Source organism: Pristiophorus japonicus, chromosome 1 (genome assembly GCF_044704955.1).
Source record: "Pristiophorus japonicus isolate sPriJap1 chromosome 1, sPriJap1.hap1, whole genome shotgun sequence".
Classification (NCBI taxonomy): domain Eukaryota; kingdom Metazoa; phylum Chordata; class Chondrichthyes; family Pristiophoridae; genus Pristiophorus; species Pristiophorus japonicus.
In genome coordinates this window covers 221,041,522-221,063,946 of record NC_091977.1, presented here as the reverse complement: position 1 = coordinate 221,063,946, position 22,425 = coordinate 221,041,522, and the positions used below count along the sequence as shown (strand labels likewise).

Sequence of the window (22,425 nt, the reverse complement as noted above, 5' to 3'; positions counted from 1 at the left end):
AAAAACAGGAAGGCAGAATATTATGTGAATGGCGACAGATTAAGAAAAGGGGAGTGCAACGCGAACTGGGTGTCATGGTACATCAGTCATTGAAAGTTGGCACGCAGGTATAGCAGGCGGTGAAGAAGGCGAATGGCATGTTGGCCTTCATAACTAGGTGATTTGAGTATAGGAGCAGGAAGGTGTTACTGCAGTTGTACAGGGCCTTGGTGAGGCCTCATCTGGAATATTGTGTTCAGTTTTGGTCTCCTAATCTGAGGAAGGACGTTCTTGCTATTGAGGGCGTGCAGCAAAGGTTCACCAAACTGATTCCCGGGATGGCAGGACTGACATATGAGGAGAGACTGGATCGACTGGGCCTGTATTCACTGGAGTTTAGAAGAACGAGAGGGGATCTCATAGGGAAATATAAAATTCTGACGGGACTGGACAGGTTAGATGCAGGAAGAATGTTCCCGATGTTGGGGAAGTCCAGAACCAGGGGTCACAGTCTAAGGATAAGGGGTAAGCCATTTAGGACCGAGATGAGGAGAAACTTCTTCACTCAGAGAGTTGTTAACCTGTGGAATTCTCTACCGCAAAGAGTTGTTGATGCCAATTCGTTAGATATGACCCTTACAGCTAAAGGGAAAGGGGTACTGAGGTGAATGATCAGCCATGATCTTATTGAATGGTGGTGCATGCTCGAACGGCCGAATGGCCTACTCCTGCACTTATTTTCTATGTTTCTATATTGTAGAACACTCCTAAACTAATCTGGAGTGGTGGGGGTGGCAGATTTAACTCTCTCTGTCTGGCAGAAACCGGACAAATTGGAAGTTAAAAGCGAGCGGCTCTATTTGCTACTCGCAACAGGTTTGATCAGTTGTTTTTGCCAGCTGCTGAGGGGTCCGACTGACTCGGGCAGGAGCCTGATCAATATATGCTATCAGAATCTGATGATGTACACAGGACCTCAATGGCATTTCAATGCCATACTGAGGGTAGAAGCAGAGGCCCTATCTTGTTAAGGCCAGAAGGAGCAGGAGTGCTCCTTCACACCCCCCAAAGAAATTCAGAGCCCCTGCTGCCCTGGGCTCCATCCCTCCCCCCATCCCAGCCACGAGATCCTGCCAAGCACCTGTTTCCCCGTAACTTAACCGAGGGCTGGCAGGCAACATCCAGGCTGTCCGATCTTTGCCTGCCAGCAGCCGGTCTGTTTCAGGCGGGCAGCTGGCTGGAGGGGATGTAAATGAGGTCCGGCATTTATTTTCAGCTGGGCCACTCACAGAGCCTCTCGGCTGGCCAGTCTGTCAGCTTCCCTTTCAGGAGTTAAACCACCCCCTATTCAGGCACCAGAAAAACAACTTCAAAATTCCAATAATATGCTGATGATGAATTTGGTGACAGAATTGACCTCAATATGTCAGTGCTCATCTAGCGTTCTGGGAAAGTACACAGGTATTATCAGTCATGGTTGTAGAAGATGCTCTTGATCTTGCAGAATCCACCAAGACATGCCTCCTAGTTTGGCATTATTTGCAAGTATAACCACTTTGCATTGAGTCTCTCAATCCAGCCTCTCCCCACTCGGACATAACTCATCCAATAAATACTCTGTTATCTTTCCTTCGGACAGTTTCTTACCCATTCCCATTGTTTATCCTGAATCCACATAGCTTTGAGTTTAATTAATAGCCTTTTATCAAAAGCCTTTTGGAAGTGGAGGTACACCACCTCAGGGCTGATCACAGTCCACTTGTATTGTCACTTTGTCAAAGAAGTCAAGGAGGTTAGTCAGGCAGGATCTTCCCCTTCTGAATCCATGCTGACTGCTGTTAATTTGGTCATTATGCAGATAATCCACAAGCTTACACTTGATAATCACTTTTTTTTAAAGTTATTGTTGAGATGGAGGAATAGCTGACATTGCCCAACCCTAGTTGCCCTGAGAAGGTGGCATTTTGATGCAACTGAATAGCTTGTTAGATCACCTAAAGGGGCAGTTAGGAGTCAGTCAAGTTGATACGGAACTGGAGTCACATATAGGCCAGACTGGGTTAGGACAGTAGGTTTCCTTTGCTAAAGGTCATTAGTGAACCAGTTGGGTTTCTACAACAACCTGATTGTTTATGATCACTTTTTTTTTACTGATATCAGCTCTTTTTTTTAAACTGAATTCAAATTCTCAAACTGCCATGGTGATATTTGAACTGACATAGCAATTACTAGATGAAAAAAAGACCATCCAATTTACCTTCGATCATCTTGGTCATTGATAATGAAGTTGTTCATTAATTATGGCAATCAATCTCTATCAACTAATTTACAACAGACCTAGACATGAGGTGAGGAAATTCCCAGTGGTGAAAAGTATTGGGATCCATTGGTCCAAAGTCCCATATTCCTCCCAAACATGCTTACACTTTACATGCCTCAAATGACTCATGTACTATATCCCAAAATCATATTTTCTGAAAAAAATTGATCTGATTTGAATCTGAATGAATCACGACTAACTATTTACAGCATCTCCCTAGGGGCGATGTACATAACTTAACATTTAAAAAAACCAGTCCTGGGCTGCTCGCGACCGGCAGAGAGCTGCACAGCTTAGAAGGAATGTTGTTTGTCACCCTTTTTGAATGTGGGCACTGCATTAGCCTGTTTGAAGTCTACTGTACCACCTTAGTGCCTGTTGAGTCCTCCATAATAATTGCCAATGCCTCACAAATCATCTTCCCAGTCTTTTTCAATACTCTGAGATAAATACCAATTATTTGTTTAGCCTGTATAGAACTTTCATATCATTTATGCAATGCAGGGTTTAAAAACAAATTACAAAGTCTTACACATTCACAGCTTCTCTGAAATTCTTGCATAAGCAGCCCATTGACCTAACTTAAATGGGCAAAATTATTGCGAATCAGAGTGCACAGTAACTGTTGGAACGCAGTACACAAAAACGAGTGAACTCAACAGCAGAGAGAATAAGGGTATGCAGGCAGCTCAAGATGGTTCCATGTTCAGTGTGTTTTCAGCAATCCTACAGCATCTCCAAAGGGGATCCAAAGGAATCAGCACATGTATCAATCTCTAGTACCTTATTTAATGCTTACTGTGGCGGTTGTTTGCAGGTTTTAGTGGATGGTTCAGCTCCAAGTGCTGCAGATGTAAGTGTCCTGAATTGCAATGTAATGTTGCTTGCATACAACATTGCAAACTGTTCAATATAGGTGACCAATATTACCATAAAGTAATGCTGCTCGCATGGATTGCAATGTGGGGTTGACTGTATCTGACTTTACAAGGACTCATAATGTATACCACTTAATGGCCCCAAGTTTCCACATGATTTGCTCCCGATTTTTAAAAGCAACTGGTGTAGAACGGAGTATCTTAGAAATCGGAATTCTCGTCATTTAGTTTGCTCCAGTTCTAGTCAGTTAGAACAGTTTCACTTTGGAACAGAATTTTTTTTCAAAAGGGGGCGTGTCCGGTCACTTACGCCTGTTTTCAAAGTTTCATCAGTGAAAACTTACTCCAAACTAACTTAGAATGGAGTAAGTGAAGATTTTTGTATGCTCGAAAAAACCTTGTCTACACTTTAGAAAATCAGGCGTCGGTTACAAATCAGGCATAGGGAATTGTGGGGGGGGGTTTAAAGGGAAGTTTACAAACATTAAACACTTCAGTTTTACAAATAAAGAGCCATCATCTATAATAAATGATAAATACATCAATAAATCAATCAAAAAAAATTAATAAGAAATTATTTATTTTTTTAAATCAATAAATAAAACATTTTCTACTTACCGACTGCAGCACCTGGAGCCCTCCAACAGCGTGCTGGGATGCCCCCCCCCCCCCCCCCCCCCAGTGTGTCTCTGTCAGTGTCTCTATCTCTCTGTCTGTGTGTGTCTCTCATTCTCTGTCTGTCAGTGTCTGTGTTTCTGACAGCGAGGGGGTAGAGGGAGAGAGGGGGTGAGCAGAGGGAGGGAAGGGGGAGGAAGGGGGGGAGGGATGGGGTTGAAGGGGGATAAGGGGGAGAGAGGGAAAGGAGATTGGGGGGGGAAGAAGGAGATGGGGGAGGAAGGAGATTGGGGGGGGGTAGGAGAAGAGGGAGGGAGGCTGAACGGGCCGGGCCCGAGACTTCGGGCAGGGCCCGTCCCCAGCATCAGATTTATAGGTAGGTGGCGTTGGGTCGGGTCGGGGGGGTGGTGGGAGGGAGGGAGGGAGGTCGGTTCGGGTCGGGGGGAGGGAGGGAGGGAGAGGGAGGTCAGGTCGGGGAGAGGGAGGTCAGGTCGGATCCAGTCCGGGGGCAGGGGGGAGCGGGAGTGGGGTCGGGTCCAGTCGGGGGGCGGGGGGGGGAGCGGGAGTCGGGTCGGGTCCAGTCGGAGGGGGGGGAGCGGGAGTCGGGTCGGGTCCAGTCGGGGGGGGGCGGAAGCGGGAGTGGGAGTCAGGTCGGGTCGGGTCGGGGGGGAGCGGGAGTCAGTCGGGTCGGGTCCAGTCGGGGGGGGGGGAGCGGGAGCAGGAGTCAGGTCGGGTCGGGAGGAAGCAGGAGCTGGCCGTGGGAGGAGCCTTATTCACGCAGCCCCAGTGAGGCCATTGGGCCAGGGCTAGGGGCTGCGTGCTTCGGCCCCTCCCACACAGTTTCGGGCGCCTGGAGCTACTGCACTTGCGTGCCCACTGTAGCGCGCATGTGCAGAGGTCCCGGCACTGTTATCAGCGCAGGGACCTGGCACCACCCCCTACAGCTCCTGCTGCGCTGCGCCGAGGGCCAGAGGACCTGCAGGGAGGTGGAGAATACGGAGGGTTTTTTTAGGCGCACTTTGTGGCGCGTAAAATGGGCGTCCAGGTCGGGACTGCGCCGTTCTAGGCACGGCTCGAAACTTGGGCCCAATGTATCTCTGTTTCACTCTTTCTCCCTCTGTCTCTTTCTTGCTCTCTCTCCTCTCTTTTTTTTTTCCCCTCTTTCTTTCTCTCTCCTTTTACTGGAACAAATGTATATCTATCCCAGTAAAATTCCAGAGCGGGCAGAATTTGAATAGAATTTGCGGGCAGAATTGCACAACATCTAAATCATAAAATTATATCCTGGTGTTTTGAAACTTGACTGCGGAAAAAGTATTGAAATCTGCACCTGAAAACATGTTAAGCAGTGACATTTCAGCAAAACCAACTTACATGCTACAATGTGCTGTTTTCTGGAATGATGCTTTCAGCAATATTTTCAAGTGCCTTTTAAGTGACATTGGCGTGGTTGTATTTAAAGGCCTTTTAGTCTACTTTTACAATAGTGATCAAAGGATTATAAGGGGTCTCAATTATCTGTTAAATTCTCTTGGAGATTACAGAAGAAGAATATAGCTGGATGCTGGGTTTTGACAGTTGTTTCAGGTACACCTTTTCCATTGTGATGTAATAGCTTACTGTGCAAAAAACCTTGAATTGCAGCTTGAATTCCAACAATAATCTTCATTGTACAGCAATGCCCCAACTATTTCATTAAAATTGAAGAAGAGCTGTGCTAAAATATATTGTGGGAATTGGAAAAATCTACTCTGGTCCAATTTGTTTTCCAGGCAAAACAAACGTTTCAACGTTGGTATATGAGAAGAAAAAAATTCAGTTGCAGTTCTGTCTGTAGTACAGTCATTGACCATTAGGTGGGAGCTAGTGTATCACAAATACAATTCTGGAAGTATTTTATATATAGGGAGGGTACTGGTACACTTAATAAAATAGAAATGATTTTGTGATTTTATGTACATGCAGCCATTGAGCAGGTGCAACAACAATACTTATCCTCCTAAAATCATGGAATGCATCACTTTCACATGCTTATTCATAACTATAGGCTTATCCCTACTTCTGGAGTGGGCTGGAAAATATATTTCTGATCCTTTTAGTAAAAACATCCTGCCATTTCCACTAATAGTTATATCATTAGAGCATGAATTATTTTCATTTACAAAAGTGAATTTGTTTCAATCCCGTTGTATTTTTTAAAGTAGCTATTGAAATGGTTTGCTGCGGCGGATAAGTTGTACGATTTTGTAATTAAAAGAATACATATTAAATAACTGAAATCATTTTGGCTATTTATTCAAATTGATATGCAACCTTTATGTCACAGTCACTGCAAGAAACAATTACACCTTGTTTTACCAACCCTGTAATAGTGAATAATTAGTAAACTTGATGACTTTGCTTCTTTAATTACTTGCTTTTGGCAAATTGTCTGGTGTTCATTTCAAGCCTCATATGTTGCAAGCCGGTCTTGCTCTGATATGATCATCCTGTTTTTCTTGACATCATCAGTACTATGGAATGTATAAACCTTAATTTAATTATCTCTGTATATTTGTGTATAGATGGCAACAGATTGATTGGGATTTTCTGTGGATTACCAACCTGAATAAGGTGGTAGCGGGGGGGAAATTATTTAAATCTCAAAACCACTTAAAAATCCAGGGTATATGGGACAGAATAACAAGTGTTAATTTTATTTATCTACATAAAACACATTTATTAATTATAAACCTGACAAAACTAGCAGTGAGCAGAATATGTTTGTTGTACTGAGGCCATAAAACCATCATATGAGAAGGATAATTACCAAACTGCATTGGGGAAATAAGTAATTGTGCTAGTAGTAAAATTTTAATTGCCTCAGAATAAAAAGGTAAATTACAGCTTAACTCCAGATGTAAATATCATGGCATCATGGGTTGAGAGATTCAGTGTAGTTACAGATTCCCATGTAAAATAGAATGTCTTTTTTCCCGGTAAATAGTTGATTGGACTATCCAAGTGCAAGTTTAAATAAAATAAAGAATTAGATGAAGTAACAGTCATTGACAAGATATTTTTTTTCCATTTCTCTGTAGATTCAAATCACCTTCTTTCAAGCCGTTCAATGGAAAATGCAGCCAAGAGTTCCTTTTCAAAACTCATGGACAGACTAAGTGTGGAGATGGAAAATGTCCCACTATGGTGTGACAGACAGTTTGAATATGGGCATAAAAAATCATTAGTACAAATCCTGGGCTGTGGACTGTATAAAGCCAATACCAAGGCAGGAAAACAAGGACTACAGGTCACCGTGCCCATAAAGGTAATACTGATAATTCACAGTTATCACCTATCATTTCTACTAACCTTGTTAAGGCTGTAGTGTAGAAACACAAAAGTTCTTTGCTGAAATGATGTACAGGCAACAACATTTTTAAAATACAAGCCAAGTGCTTAAATCAGCCTGAGGACCCCATTGTAAATTGTCACACAGCATTATTTTGAAATTTTGACTAGAGTTTTTAGGATGCTGGAATTTATTGAGAAGTAGTGCTTGCTTACCAGTCAAACTGATCAAATTATTTTAATAATTTCTTAATGGTACAGATAATACTATGTTTTTATTCATTCATAGAAATTCCTGTATCAGAGGCAAATGGTCCTTAATACGTGTGCCAGTGCTAGCTTCTCCACTCAGGCGATTTACTTTAATCACATAGAAATATTAAATTTGAACCTAGATATGGATTAACACCATACGTTTTTGTTCCAACTTGTATGTAAATTTGCAGCACAAAATGATCGAACTCAATCTAAATGGTGGAACAGTTTTTAATTCAGAATATAATAAATCTAAGATTTGCTTTAAAAAAAAAAAGTCATAAAATAATCTTTTTGTAACAGTGAATGCTCTTAATACTATATCACATTTGAATGAGGTGCCATACTAATTACTTTACAGTTGAAACCCTACGGTGCAAATGAAAACCTTTCTTCGGTAACTTGCACTTCACCTATTAAAGAATAAAACTTTTTATTGTGGTAGGTCAACTAACAACTAAAAGATAATTATTGGCCAGGATAGAATGAAGATTCATCAGTGCTAAAAATCCAAAATAGTTTATTAGGAGATGGCTATCATTTATTTCAACACAATCAAGTAATTTTTTGTTTCTTTAGATGACTTATTAGATTTGTTTTTGTACAATTTTAATTGTTTATGGCAATTTAATGAAAATTGACATTTCTTAGTTTTTAATTTTTTGTTCCTTGCCAGCAATGTGTAGAAGTATTGAAGAAACAGATCCTTGAGTTTACTCAGAGGCTGCATGCAGCAGAAGTAGAACGTCGCTCATTGCGTATGGAGCTTACGCAACTCAAAAATTACACGAGTGAACTGAAAAGAGAAACTGGGAAAACTCAAAACCTTGAACAGCAGCTGAATGACCTCAAGCAGTCTATGAAGGTGAACAGTTCTTCACTTTGTGTATTAATTGTGCTTTTTTATCTCAAGGTTAAATAGAAACTATCTTGTTTCTGGGCATTTTTCCAGGGTTCCAGCATTGCACTCCCTAAAAATTGTTTGCATTATATAAAAGTGTCTTTTTCATGGCATAAAGATCTTTATGCCACTTGTGCTAACTCACTCGTTGGCACAAGCAAACAGACAGTTCTTTTGACTGGAAAATTTATTATAAAGCCAAAAAAGAAATCGTCCGAGTAAAATGTTAATAGCTAACAGAGTGATTTAATTAGAATGTCTCCTGAATGTCATAAATGTACTGGCTTTCCGTGCTGCTCTGATTTTTCAGTTTTATGAAGAGATTTTAGGAGTCTGTTAAATAATAGACACAAGCTACATTTAGTGTTACTTAGTGAAGTCATGAAAAGTTTTTACATGAACTCATTGAAGCAAAACCAAGAATGCCACTGTATATATTGCAGTATTATGCGCTGTACCTTGAAAACACAATACAATATTTTCTGAATTAGGCATTGCATTTGATGCAGCATAACAATTCTTTGTTTGTGATTTCTCCTAGTTTAGTACCCCTAAATGTTATAGTACTATAAGAACATAAGAAATAGGAGTAGGAGTAGGCCATTTGGCCCCTCGAGCCTGCTCTGCCATTCAATAAAATCATGGCTGATCTGATCTTGGCCTCAACTCCACTCTCCTGCCTGCTACTGTGAATGTTGATGGTGTCAAAGCACACATTCATTGATGCTGATACCTTCAGTTTTGCTGGTTTCTGACTAGAATGCTAAATCTTTAGATTAGAGCACCCCATTTTAGGAGGCTGTAAAAATAGTCAGAGACCAATTGGTAAATGAGCTTTCTAACAACCAACAGATCAGCAGAGGAGGTTCCCTTCCCTGAAGGATGTTCGTGAACCAGTTGAGCTTTTATGAGAATCAGGCAGCTACATCATCACTTTTACTAATACCATCTTTTTTTTATTTCCAGATTTTTAAAACTGAATTCAAATTCTCAAACAGCCATGGTGAGATTTGAACTCACATTTTCTAGATTACTAGTCCAGCCCCTGGATTACTAGTCCAGTAACATAACCTCTACACTACTGTTGTCGATGCAAATTACCATTTGCTGATGGCTTTGTGGGATTCTTGGTCTTGTTTAAGGCTGTTATCTTTATTTACATCTTACATAATCTATATTTTGAAAATGACTAAGGACAAAATTGAATTCTGTCCTTGAAACTATAATGAACCACAAATAGATGCCAATGATCTTTCTTACTAGAAAATGTGATTTCCTGATGGTGATGATTATTCCGATCATGTCTACTGTGACCAAGAAGGTCTCTGGTCCATTCCATGGTTTGGGGAGCTAATTGAGATTGCTGTAAAAATGCTATAATTAGTTTCTGCACCCCTGGCCTAGGGAGGGAGAAAAATCAGTTGGGGTTTCTGCTCTTGATCACTATCCAATGATTCCTGCTGGAAAATGTATGCATGTGGACATAAGAACATAAGAAATAGGAACAGGAGTAGGCCATTTGCCCCTCGAGCATTCAATAAGATCATGGCTGATCTGATCCTGAACTTAGCTCCATTTCCCTGCCCGCTCCCCATAACCTCTTATCCCCTTATCGTTTAAGAAACTGTCTATTTCTGTCTTAAATTTATTTAATGTCCCAGCTTCCACTGCTCTCTGAGGCAGTAAATTCCACAGATTTACAACCCTCTGAGAGAAGAAATTTCTCCTTATCTCAGTTCTAAATGGGCGGCCCTTTATCCTAAGATCATGCCCTCTAGTTCTAGTCTCCCCCACCAGTGGAAACATCTTCTCTGCATCCACCTTGTCCAGCCCCCTCATAACCTTATACGTTTCTATAAGATCATCTCTCATTCTTCTGAATTCCAATGAGTAGAGACCCAACCTACTCGACCTTTCTTCATAAGTCAACCCACTCATCCCCGGGATCAACCTAGCGAACCTTCTCTGAACTGCCTCCACAGCAAGCATATCCTTTTCTAAATATGGAAACCAAAACTGCACACAGTATTCCAGGTGTGGCCTCACCAATACCCTGTACAGCTGTAACAAGACTTCCCTGCTTTTATACTCCATCCCTTTTGCAATAAAGGCCAAGATTCAGGATTGGACTTTGCTCTCATACTCCACCAGCATTAAATTGAATAGTCTGTCGACACTTGCTGTCCAAGGTCACATTTGATGAGGTAATAGATGACAGCTAATACCCATGAAACTAATAAACTCATTAATAAAGACAAATTAGATTAATAAGAATTTTTTAAAATCCCAATAATTATGTTCTAGCCCGTACTGCTACAAATGAAGAGCAACATCAAAATCGGACATCCTTTATCAGCAGTAACCATTTGTCACATGTAATTCAAATATTCTTTGAATATAGGTTAAATGAGTTGATCCCTATTTCCACAAACTTATTCTTGTAGACCCAGAAGATGGTTCCATTTGAGAGATTTGAGAGTATTTGTGAAGAATTGAATAATGCCTTGCACAGGGAGCAGCAAGCCCAGCTGCTATTAAATGAACAAGCGCATCAAATGCAGGAATTAGGCTTACAACTGGAGCTACATTCCAGTGAAGAAGCAGAGAAGGATCAGACCTTATCAGAGGCTGTAAAGGTAAGCAGTTAACCACTTTCAAGAGCAATCGTCTTGTTTTGTCATTAATGTTCTAATCTATTTTACTACCTTTATTACAGTCCATTGTAAACATGGGGAGTGCCCACTTCCCTCAATACAAACATAATATTCAGCTAATAGTTAGCTTTTTCTGTACCAGGCTTCACAGTAATTAAGTAATTTCAAATTTTAAAAAAAGTAATTAGATTGTTTCAAAAAGGGAATTAGCATTTTGTGTTACCATATTGTATCGAATATTAAATATGAGCAAAGGCAATAAACATTTATGACAAAATGGTGAAATCTGTAGGATACAATCTTCAGTAGCAAAAAAAGGTAATTGGTGATGTGTGGGGCTTATGCCTATAGTACAAATGCTGAGAAGTGGAGAAGAAGCAAGATGGGATGAGGAGGTGATGAATGTAAAGAAAAGGGTGTGTAATATGGTGAGAAAGGAATGCTGAGAGGAGTTAATAGTGGTTATGCAACTGGTAGTATATAAAAAGACAATTATGCTAATGTGGTATGAACAGAGGAAAGGAAGAGGTGAATATGCTTGGAATATGGGATGTATTGCCGTGTGCTCTTGTGATTGCATGCTGACAGATATGATGGAGGGAAGGGAATTGCTGAAGATTGGGTCGAAGAGGTGATGGGCGTGTTGTGAGGTGGTGTTGAGCGAGATCATCATCATAGCTTGTCACTCGAAAACTGTAGGCCCTGAAGAAGACCGTTCATGCCGATGTCTATGTCTTCTATTGCTTTCTATGTGAGCGATGTCAGAGTTGGTCTCTCACATAGCTAGCCGTGATGGGAGATTAATGGGGTCACAATGTAAATGTCTCTGACTCAATCCCATTGAGGGGTGGAAAGCTATAATCGCTCTCGTTGCTCTTGTGAGGTCATAAACAGAGAGACCTGAAGGTGGCGGGGCAGGGCAAGTTGAGAAAGTGGTTAAAAAAGCATACAGGATCCTGGGCTTCATATATAGAGGCATAGAGTACAAAAGCAAAGAAGTTGAACCTTTATAAAACACTGGTTCAGCCTCATCTGGAGTATTGTGTCCAATTCTGGGCACCGCACTTTATGAAGGATGTGAAGAATGGTTCCGGGGATGAGGGACTTCAGTTGCATGGCTAGACTGGAGAAGCTGGGGTTGTTCTCCTTCGAGCAGAGAAGATTGAGAGGAGATTTGATAGAGGCGTTCAAAATCATGAGGAATCTAGACAGAGTAGATAGAGATAAACTGTTCATATTGGCAGAAGGGTCGAGAACCTGAGGATACAGATTTAAGGTGATTGGCAGAAGAACCAAAGGCGACAAGGGAAAACTTTATTACGCAGCGAGTGGTTATGATCTGGAATGCACTGCCTGAAAGGGTGGTGGAGGCAGATTCAATTGTGGCTTTCAAAAGGGAATTGGATAAGTACCTAAAGGAAAAAAAATTGCAGGGCTATGGGAAAGGGCGGAGGAGTGGAACCATCTGAAGAGCTCTTGCAGAGAGCTGGCACGTGCTCGATGGGCCGAATGTCCTCCTGTGCTGTAACGATTCTATGATATTGCATTAAACCCAAATCCTGAGGGTGATGCTGATGGCACTGAATTTTTCTACAACCTCTGTCTAAGCCAATTTTATTGTGGCCTTGGAACACTCTTGTGGCTTCTGGAGGAATATTTGCTCTCCTTTCTGTCACTGTTTCCGCGAGGACCTCCAGGGAGGCATCAGAAAAGCAGTCCTTCGACTTATCTCTGCAGGCAAAGTGTGTTCAAGAGTTGTCCAATTAAAAATCCAAGTGAAGGATACAACCTCGCTGCAAGAGGTACATCCCTGCTTTAACCTCGAAAATTGCATGGCCATGTGGATGGGCTTCCCGATTTGTGACAAGATCGGAAGCGCAGCCCATCAGTAAGACCCGGGAGTTGAAATTGCTTGGGCCTCATGCTGAAAATATCGGGGGTCTTCCTGTCCTCCTGATTCGCAACCTGAGTTACTTTCGAGGCTTTCGTTTCTGAGGGCTAGATTTTACACTTTTTTTGCATGCATAACGCCCACTTAACGTCCATTTTACCGCTGAAATGAGGTATAACGCCCAAATATCGCCCATTTAGTCACAAAATGGAAACTGACACCCATTTTTCAGACACTTAATGTCGAGTGTTATTTTCCCCATGTGCGTAACGCCGGGAAAAAATAATACCGCCCGCCCACTTTTTTGGGACGGAATCATCAGAATGGGCGGAATCAACGCCCATAATATCGCCCAGTGTTAGTTTCCGCACGTAATTAACGCCGAGATTCAATAATACCGCCCGCCTACTTTTTTTTGTTGTAGAGATCACATTTGCCAAAACTAACGCCCAGGAGATCGCCCAGCGTCACTTTCATCACCTCGTACACATCTCGCCCACAATATTGGTCGCCCAAAACACTGCTCAGAAAAAGTGGAACTGTTCTGAACGAATCACAGCGGTGTGGGCGGCATTTTTAAAATCGCAGGTTGCTTCATTCAAAAGGCTGCTTCAACTTCGGGGGAGTTTGGATTGACTCTGGAGTTCTTCTCAGGTGAAGTGATCATCTCAACAGACATACTTTCAGACTCTGGACTATTGAGGGTTTACTGTAGGTGCAGGTGTTTTTTAGTGAGGAAATTATTGCTTCTGATCAATCGATATTATACTTTCATTGGAATGGTGCCAGCCATTTCTCAGCCTGCATCGATTAATACGCAGATGCTGCCGAGTGCAAATGACTCAACGTCTAATGCACTTCATTATGTTCCCAATTTAAGATGTGTCTGAATGAGGAGGAGGTCCAGACCACACAGTTACAGGGAGAAGAGGTCTTACCTCGACGTGTCCAAACAGACCTGCATTTGGAGACTGCGCTTCCACAAAGTGGTGATCAATGAAATATGTGAGCTCATCAGGCCACATATGCAGCTTACCATCAGGACATCAGTGTCGGTCGAGCTCAAGGTCACCGCGGCACTGTCTTTTTATGCATCCGGTTCCTTTCGGGCCTCCGCGGTCGAGATTTCCCCTCTGTATCAACATGCCACCCATTGCTGCATTAGACAAGTCACGGAGGCCCTGAACGCGCATAATATGGACATTATCAGTTTCCCCATGACCACGGAGGCTCAGACTGACAGGACTGGAGTATTCTAATGCATTGCTAACTTCCCCAGGGTGCAGGGAGCAATACAGTGCACTCACATCGCCATGCGAGCACCTTCTCAGGATCCAGAGCTTACATAGAAACATAGAAACATAGAAAATAGGTGCAGGAATAGGCCATTCGGCCCTTTGAGCCTGCACCACCATTCAATAAAATCATGGCTGATCATTCACCTCAGTACCCCTTTCCTGCTTTCTCTCCATACCCTTTAATCCCTTTAGCCGTCAGGGCCATATTCTAACTCCCTCTTAAATAGATCTAACAAACTGGCATCAACAACTCTCTGCGGTAGAGAATTCCACAGTTTAACAACTCTCTGAGTGAAGAAGTTTCTCCTCATCTCAGTCCTAAATGGCTTACCCCTTATCCTTAGATTGTGACCCCTAGTTCTGGACTTCCCCAACATCGGGAACATTCTTCCTGCATCTAACCTGTTCAGTACCATCAGAATTTTATGTTTCTATGAGATCCCCTCTCATTCTTCGAAACTCCAGTGAATACAGGCCCAGTCGATCCAGTCTCTCCTCATATGTCAGTCCTGCCATCCCGGGAATCAGTCTGGTGAACCTTTGCTGCACTCCCTCAATAGCAAGAACGTCCTTCCTCAGATTAGGAGACCCAAACTGAACACACTATTCCAGGTGAGACCTCATCAAGGCCCTGTACAACTACATTAAGACCTCCCTGCTCCTATACTCAAATCCCCTAGCTATAAAGGCCAACATACCATTTGCCTTCTTCACCGCCTGTTGTACATGCATGCCAACTTTTAATGACTGATGTACCATGACACCCAGGTCTCGTTGTACCTCCCCTTTTCCTAATCTGCCGCCGTTGAGATAATATTCTGCCTTCGTGTTTTTGCCACCAAAGTGGATAACCTCACATTTATCCACATTATACTGCATCTGCCATGCATTTGCCCACTCACCTAACCTGTCCAAGTCACACTGCAGCCTCTTAGCATTCTCCTCACAGCTCACAACGCCACCCAGCTTAGTGTCATCTGCAAAGTTGACGATATTACACTCAATTCCTTCATCTAAATCATTGATGTATATTGTAAATAGCTGGGGTCCCAGCACTGAGCCCTGCGGCATCCCACTAGTCACTGCCTGCCACTCGTGAGAAGGACCCGTTTATCCCGACTCTCTGTTTCCTGTCTGCCAACCAGTTCTCTATCCACGTGAATACATTACCCCCAATACCATGTGCTTAAATTTTGCACACTAATCTCTTGTGTGGGACCTTGTCAAAAGCCTTTTGAAAGTCCAAATACACCACATCCACTCGTTCTCCCTTGTCCACTCTACTAGTTACATCCTCAAACAATTCTAGAAGATTTGTCAGGCATGATTTCCCTTTCATAAATCCATGCTGACTTGGACCGATCCTGTCACTGCTTTCCAAATGCGCTGCTATTTCATCTTTAATAATTGATTCCAACATTTCCCCACTACTGATGTCAGGCTAACCGGTCTATAATTGCCCGTTTTCCCTCTCCCTCCTTTTTTAAAAAGTGGTGTTGCATTAGAATTCTTTATTAAGATGGAGAGTGACACAGTTAATTCAGAGACTAGGGTCTGTATCAGTCCATAGGAACTGTATCAGTCCATAGGAACTGATCCAGAGTCGATAGACTGTTGGAAAATGATCACCAATGCATCCACTATTTCTAGGACCACTTCCTTAAGTACTCTGGGATGCAGACTATCAGGCCCTGGGGATTTATCAGCCTTCAATCCCATCAATTTCCCTAACACAATTTCCTGACTAATAAGGATTTCCTTCAGTTCCTCCTTCTCACTAGACCCTCGGTCCCCTAGTATTTCCGGAAGGTTATTTGTGTCTTCCTTCGTGAAGACAGAACCAAAGTATTTGTTCAATTGGTCTGTCATTTCTTTGTTCCCCATTATTAATTCACCTGATTCTGACTGCAAGGGACCTACGTTTGTCTTCACTAATCTTTTTCTCTTCACATATCTATAGAAGCTTTTGCAGTCAGTTTTTATGTTCCCAGCAAGCTTCCTCTCATACTCTATTTTTCCCTTCCTAATTAAACCTTTTGTCCTCCTCTGCTGAATTCTAAATTTCTCCCAGTCCTCAGGTTTGCTGCTTTTTCTGGCCAATTTATATGCCTCTTCCTTGGATTTAACACTATCCCTAATTTCCCTTGTCAGCCACGGTTGAGCCATCTTCCCCATTTTATTTTTACTCCAGACAGGGATGTGTAATTGTTGAAGTTAATCCATGTGATCTTTAAATGTTTGCCATTGCCTATCCACCGTCAACCCTTTAAGTATCATTTGCCAGTCTATTCAAGCCAATTCACGTCTCATATCATCAAAGTTACCTTTCCTTAAGTTCAGAACCTTAGTCTCTGAATTAACTGTGTCACTCTCCATCTTAATAAAGAATTCTACCGTATTATGGTCACTCTTCCCCAAGGGGCCTCGCACAACAAGATTGCTGATTAGTGCTTTCTCATTACACTTCACCCAGTCTAGGATGGCCAGCCCTCTGGTTGGTTCCTCGACATATTGGTCGAGAAAATCATCCCTAATACACTCCAGGAAATCCTCCTCCACCATATTGCTACCAGTTTGGTTAGCCCAATCTATATGTAGATTAAAGTCGCCCATGATAACTGCTGTACCTTTATTGCACGCATCCCTAATTTCTTGTTTGATGCTGTCCCCAACCTCACTACCTTACTGTTTGGTGGTCTGTACACAACTCCACTAGCGTTTTCTGTCCTTTGGTATTCCGCAGCTCTACCCATACAGATTCCACATCATCCAAGCTAATGTCCTTCCTTACTATTGCGTTAATTTCCTCTTTAACCAACAACACTACCCCACCTCCTTTTCCTTTCTGTCTATCCTTCCTGAATTTTGAATACCCCTGGATATTGAGTTCCCAGCCTTGGTCACCCTGGAGCCATATCTCCGTAATCCCAATTATATCATATTCGTTAATAGCTGCCTGCGCAGTTAATTCATCCACCCTATTACGAATACTCCTCGCATTGAGGCACAGAGCCTTCAGGCTTGTCTTTTTAACACACTTTGCTTTGTCCCTTTAGAATTTTGCTGTCATGTGGCCCTTTTTGATTTTGCCTTGGGTTTCTCTGCCCTCCACTTTTACTTTTCTTCTTTCTATCTTTTGCTTTTGCCTCCATTTTACTTCCCTCTGTTACCCTGCATATATTCCCATCCCCCTGCCATATTAGTTTAACCCCTCCCCAACTGCACTCCCCCTCGGACATTGGTTCCGGTCCTGCCCAAATGCAGATCGTCCGGTTTGTACTGGTCCCACCTCCCCCAGAACCGGTTCCAATGTCCGAGGAATTTGAATCCTTCCCTCCTGTACCAGTCCTCAAGCCACGCATTCATCTTAACTATCCTGTCATTCCTACTCTGACTAGGACGTCGTACTGGTAGCAATCCTGAGATTACTATCTTTGAGGTCCTACTTTTTAATTTAACTCCTAGCTCCCTAAACTCAGCTTTTTTGTAACAGAAAAGGATTTCACTCCCTGAAGGTCCAACTAGTTGTCGACCACAACCAGATCATAATGGCAGCGAATGCCAAACGTCCGGGCTGCTTCGATGAGGCTCACATCCTGTGTGAGAGCACTGTCTAAGAGTCAGCCACAAGGACAATGATGGATGCTTGGTGACAACGGATATGGCCTAGCCACCTGGCTGATGACCCCCCTGCATGACACTCACACCGAGGCCGAGAAGCGATACAACCAGAGACACAGACACACGCAATGTGGTCCAGAAAACAATAACTGTGCTTAAGCAGTGCTTTAGATGGCTGGACCACTCGGGAGGGGAGCTACAATACAACCCTGACCAAGTAGTTAAATTCGTGGTCGCCTGCTCCATGCTGCACAACCTGGCTATCAGGAGGGGACAAGAATTGCCAGCGGGGACTGAAGCTCCACCTCAGGAGAGAGATGAAGAGTAGGACGAGGGACTGGACGCTGACCTCGGGCCAGACAATCAGGCTGACTATGCAACTATGCTCACGCCCCCCTCCAGACCGCAGGAAAGGGCCCGTTCTGGCTACATAGCTGCAAGACTCTTATGTCTGAGCTCATAACTGAACGATTTGCCTGAAAGAACATTGCTGTGAGTGACAACACTGACACACTGCTGTGTGTGTAGCTCAGACATCAATGGCGGGCATCACCTTGGTGCCAGTTAAAGATTAAGTTGATTGAAGTTAAGTTTTATTTAACCCTTTCATGTTAAGGAATCACCAGTGTGTAACGGTCCAGCTATCTGAGACAATGCGCAACAAGGTTATGTTGAATAACATTTTTTTTAACGACCATTAGTCTGAAATCATTAGTATCACGGTCAAAAACACCCCATCCATGCCCATACCCCATTTTTTCGACCATTGACATCAATCAAATGGTCAACATGTCCAGCAACACAAATTACATATGCAAAGCAGGAGAGTGGCCCCTTCCCCCCATACATTACAACAAATTGCATACACTCAGATGGAGAAATAACACAGCCATCACCTGCGGACATGTACCTCACTTTCCTTACCCCCTCCCCTTCTTCTCCTCACCTCTACCCCTTCCCCTCTTCGCTCCACACCGCTTGGCCGAAGAGCTCCTCAGGCAGTGCCTCATTGCGGGGGATGAAGGCAGAGGCAGTGGTTGGACGGGTACGGCAGCGGGGGGTGCCGAGGGGGAAACATTCTCTGAACCAGAAGCAGCATCTTGGTCCTGCTTCTCATCTGTCACTCGCAGTGGTGGTGTGGAGCCTAGGGGTGGAGTGCCGTGCTCCGGGACCACTGGGAAGCCTGTGCCAGCAGTGTTCCTGGCTATCGCCTCCAGAGCCTCCGCTATCCGTGGAACGTACTCAGTCATGGTGGCCAGCTGTCGGGATATGCCCCCAGTGCATTAAGGATCTGGTCACCAATGTCTACAGTCCTCCTGGACAACTGTACCATCTCTCCACTCTCATGTGGTGCTCGTGGACCAGACCTGCCGCGTCCACGAAACCTCCGCGGGGTTGGCGCGTCTTGGGGACAAATGGGGTGCCCTGTGGTGAGGTGCTTGGATCGGTACCTCTGGAGTGAAGGCGGAAATGACCGGAGGAGCACTAGATGGCCTTGGGTTGGAATGGCTTCTGGAGCGTGGCGATGCAGGTTCCTCGAAGTCTGTGCGCTCATCCGTAGAGAACAGACCCAGCGGATTGACGGGCGAGAATCAGAGCTTCTCAGCACCAGATGTAAGATTGTCCGGCGAGTCCGGCCCCATGCCCCCACCTTCTGGCCTCTGTGGTCTTGCCTGGGGCTGCGTTGCAATGATTTTCATTAGGCCAGCATTATTAATAAGACAATTTTAGAAATCATCTATCATATATGATTGTTCGGATATGAGTGGGTGTGGCATCTATTGACTTTGCATCATGCAATGGTGTAAACTTTACTCGCGTTGCATCACTTCAGGGTCTGCAGATGCTTGCATGGCCATTCGGGGGTGCTTCCCCACTAGTGGGAGCACCCGCTCCTTCATCTCAGTGATGTCGCTGGGAACTGGTGGCCCCTCACCCGTTCATCTCTGCACGGACCTAATCGTCAATAGCTTCTTCTGTAAAAGGTAACAGGACGACATGGCGTGAGATCATTTCGTGATATCATTGCTAGATACTGTCACAGGGTGTTACTACGGCCCTGTAGACCATGAGCTTGGTGACAGTTTTGAGGGCCTGGTCTTCAAACACGCTTTTCCTCAGGCGGCCGAAGGCTACATGAGACTCCTAAAGCAAGCGCTCTACTCGGAACCATCCACGGCAAACGAACCAAAGGCGGGCAGAGGAAATGTTACAAGGACACCCTCAAAGCCTCCCTGATAAAGTGCGACATCCCCACTGTCACCTGGGAGTCCCTGGCCAAAGACTACCTTAAGTGGAGGAAGTGCATCCAGGAGGGTGCTGAGCTCCTTGAGTATCGTCGTCGAGAGCATGCAGAAATCAAGCGCATGCAGCGGAAGGAGTGTGCGGCAAACCAGGCTCCCTGCCCACCTTTCTCCTCAACCACTGTCTGTCCCACCTGTGACAGAGACTGTGGTTCTCGTATTGGACTGTACAGCTACCTAAGAACTCATGCTAAGAGTGGAAGCAAGTGTTCCTCGATTCCGAGGGCCTGCCTATGATGACTGTCACAGAGACTGATACAACACATAACCGACGGATGTAATCATGATTACTTATCATTCTTTACCTAAAGACGTGCACCGTGACCGCAGGCTTTGATTACAACATTCCCGGTCAAAGTGGAAGACCTCACATCTGCTGATAGTCACTCATGATTGTTACAAATCAGATTATATAAATATATAAGTACATGTAAATAAATGTAATACTTACTCTTGCGGATCCGACAAGGTCATTCCATCGTTTGCGGCATTGGTTGTCCTCGCACACTTCGTTGGTCGCAGATGAGACCACCTCTGCTATCTCGGCCCATATCTTCTGGTAGGCCTTTGGGGTGGGCTTCCCACGCCCTCCCTTGGTCAAATCACTCCAGCGGAACTTAACCTCCTGCAGGAGAGCGGCATTTGCCTTGTCCGAGAACCTTCTCGCTCTTTTGCGCCCTCCAATGTGCTCCTCTCCCAGCTTACTGCTCTCGCCAGCGTCAGTCTCCACAGCGTGCTGTGTTGCCTCCTCCTCTCTTTCCATTATAGGCACCAAATTCGGGCAAATATCTGGCTGCTAACAGCTCATTTTTGTTTCTCTATTTGCTTTAAAGCTCTAAACTCTCCCTCCTTCCTCCCAAAACAGCCACACCACACACGCCTTCTCTCCCTCTCTGTCTCCTCTTCTGTGCATGTCATGATGATCCTTGACCTCCTGAATCGCGGGAATCGAGCGTTGCCATGCCATTGCTAAGGACAGCGACACTTTACGGCAGAAGGTCAGAGAGATTTAACGCTAATGCCCATTTCATATCGCTCGCGGTAACGCCAAATTTAAAAAATGGAGTCTAGGGTCTTCGACCAGCCGGTGATCTGAAAACCCATTTTTACCACCCATGCCAGAAATACCGCCCATTTTTGGGCAATCTGCATAAAAGTGTAAAATCTAGCCCGGAACCTTTTTTTTCTTCTCGCCATTGTTTCTAATTTTCCCTTTTCTCCTCTCCAAAAAGTATTGACTTTCTGCCGGAGAACGGTCACTGCCGGAGTACGGTCACAGTGATGCTGGTCACCTTCCAGCACTTCACCCCAGTGCCTATTATTCAAAGGTGAATGTTGGCAGGCTTCTCATTGCAGTGAAACACATTCCTGTCTTTGCCCAGTGTCCACACTTGTACACTGCCAACAGGAGACAGTGGGTGAAATCATAGAATTATAGAAATTTACAGCACGGAAGGAGGCCATTTCGGCCCATCGTGTCCATGCCGGACAACAAGAGGCTATCCAGCCTAATCCCACTTTCCAGATCTAGGTCCGTAACCCTGCAGGTTAAAGCACATCAAGTGCACATCCAAGTACTTTTTAAATGTGGTGAGGGTTTTTGCCTCTACCACCCTTTCAAGCAGTGAGTTCCAGACCCCCACAACCCTCTGTGTGAAGAAATTTCCCCTCAAATCCCCTCTAAACCTTCTACAAATTAGTTTACATTTATGCCCCCTGGTTGTTGATCCCTCTGCTAAGGGAACTAGGCCCTTTTTATCCACTATAATTTTATACACCTCAATGAGGTCTCCCCTCACCCTTGTTTTCAATGAAAACAAACTCAGCCTATCCAATCTGTCCTCATAGCTAAGATTCTCCACTCCCGGCAACATACTTGTAAATCTCCTCTGTACCTTCTCCAGTGCAATCATGTTCTTCCTGTAATGCGGTGACCAGAACTGCACGCAGTACTCCAGCTGTGGCCTAACCAGTGTTTGAAACAGTTCAAGCATAACCCCCCTGCTGTTATATTCTATGCCTTGGCTAATACAGGCAAGCATTCTGTATGCCCTCTTAACCACCATATCTACCTGGCCTGCTACTTTCATGGATCTGTGGAAGGTCCCTTTGTTCCTCTACACTTCTCAGTGTCCTACCATTTAATGTGTATTCCCTTTCCTTGTTAGCCCTCCCCAAATGCATTACCTCACACTTCTATGGATTAAATTCCATTTGCCACTGTTCTGCCCACCTGATCAGTTCATTGATATCTTCCTACAGTCTGCAGCTTTCTTCTTCATTATCAACCACATAGCTGATTTTAGTATCATCTGCAAACTTCTTAATCATACCCCTTATATTCAAGTCTAGATCATTGATGTATACCACAAAATGCAAG

The 22,425-nt window shown here is 43.9% G+C and overlaps 1 protein-coding gene across 7 annotated transcripts in view; it reads left to right on the top strand.

Annotated features, from left to right (window-relative positions):
• Positions 1 to 22,425, top strand: part of LOC139268435 (coiled-coil domain-containing protein 171-like) — a 413,113-nt gene that overhangs the window by 226,154 nt on the left and 164,534 nt on the right. For all 7 annotated transcript variants that reach the window (XM_070886604.1, XM_070886612.1, XM_070886596.1 and 4 more), the window contains exons 18-20: positions 6,873 to 7,099; positions 8,054 to 8,242; positions 10,723 to 10,914. In XM_070886604.1, the coding sequence (XP_070742705.1) occupies positions 6,873 to 7,099; positions 8,054 to 8,242; positions 10,723 to 10,914 (608 nt within the window). The remainder of the gene's footprint in view (positions 1 to 6,872; positions 7,100 to 8,053; positions 8,243 to 10,722; positions 10,915 to 22,425) is intronic.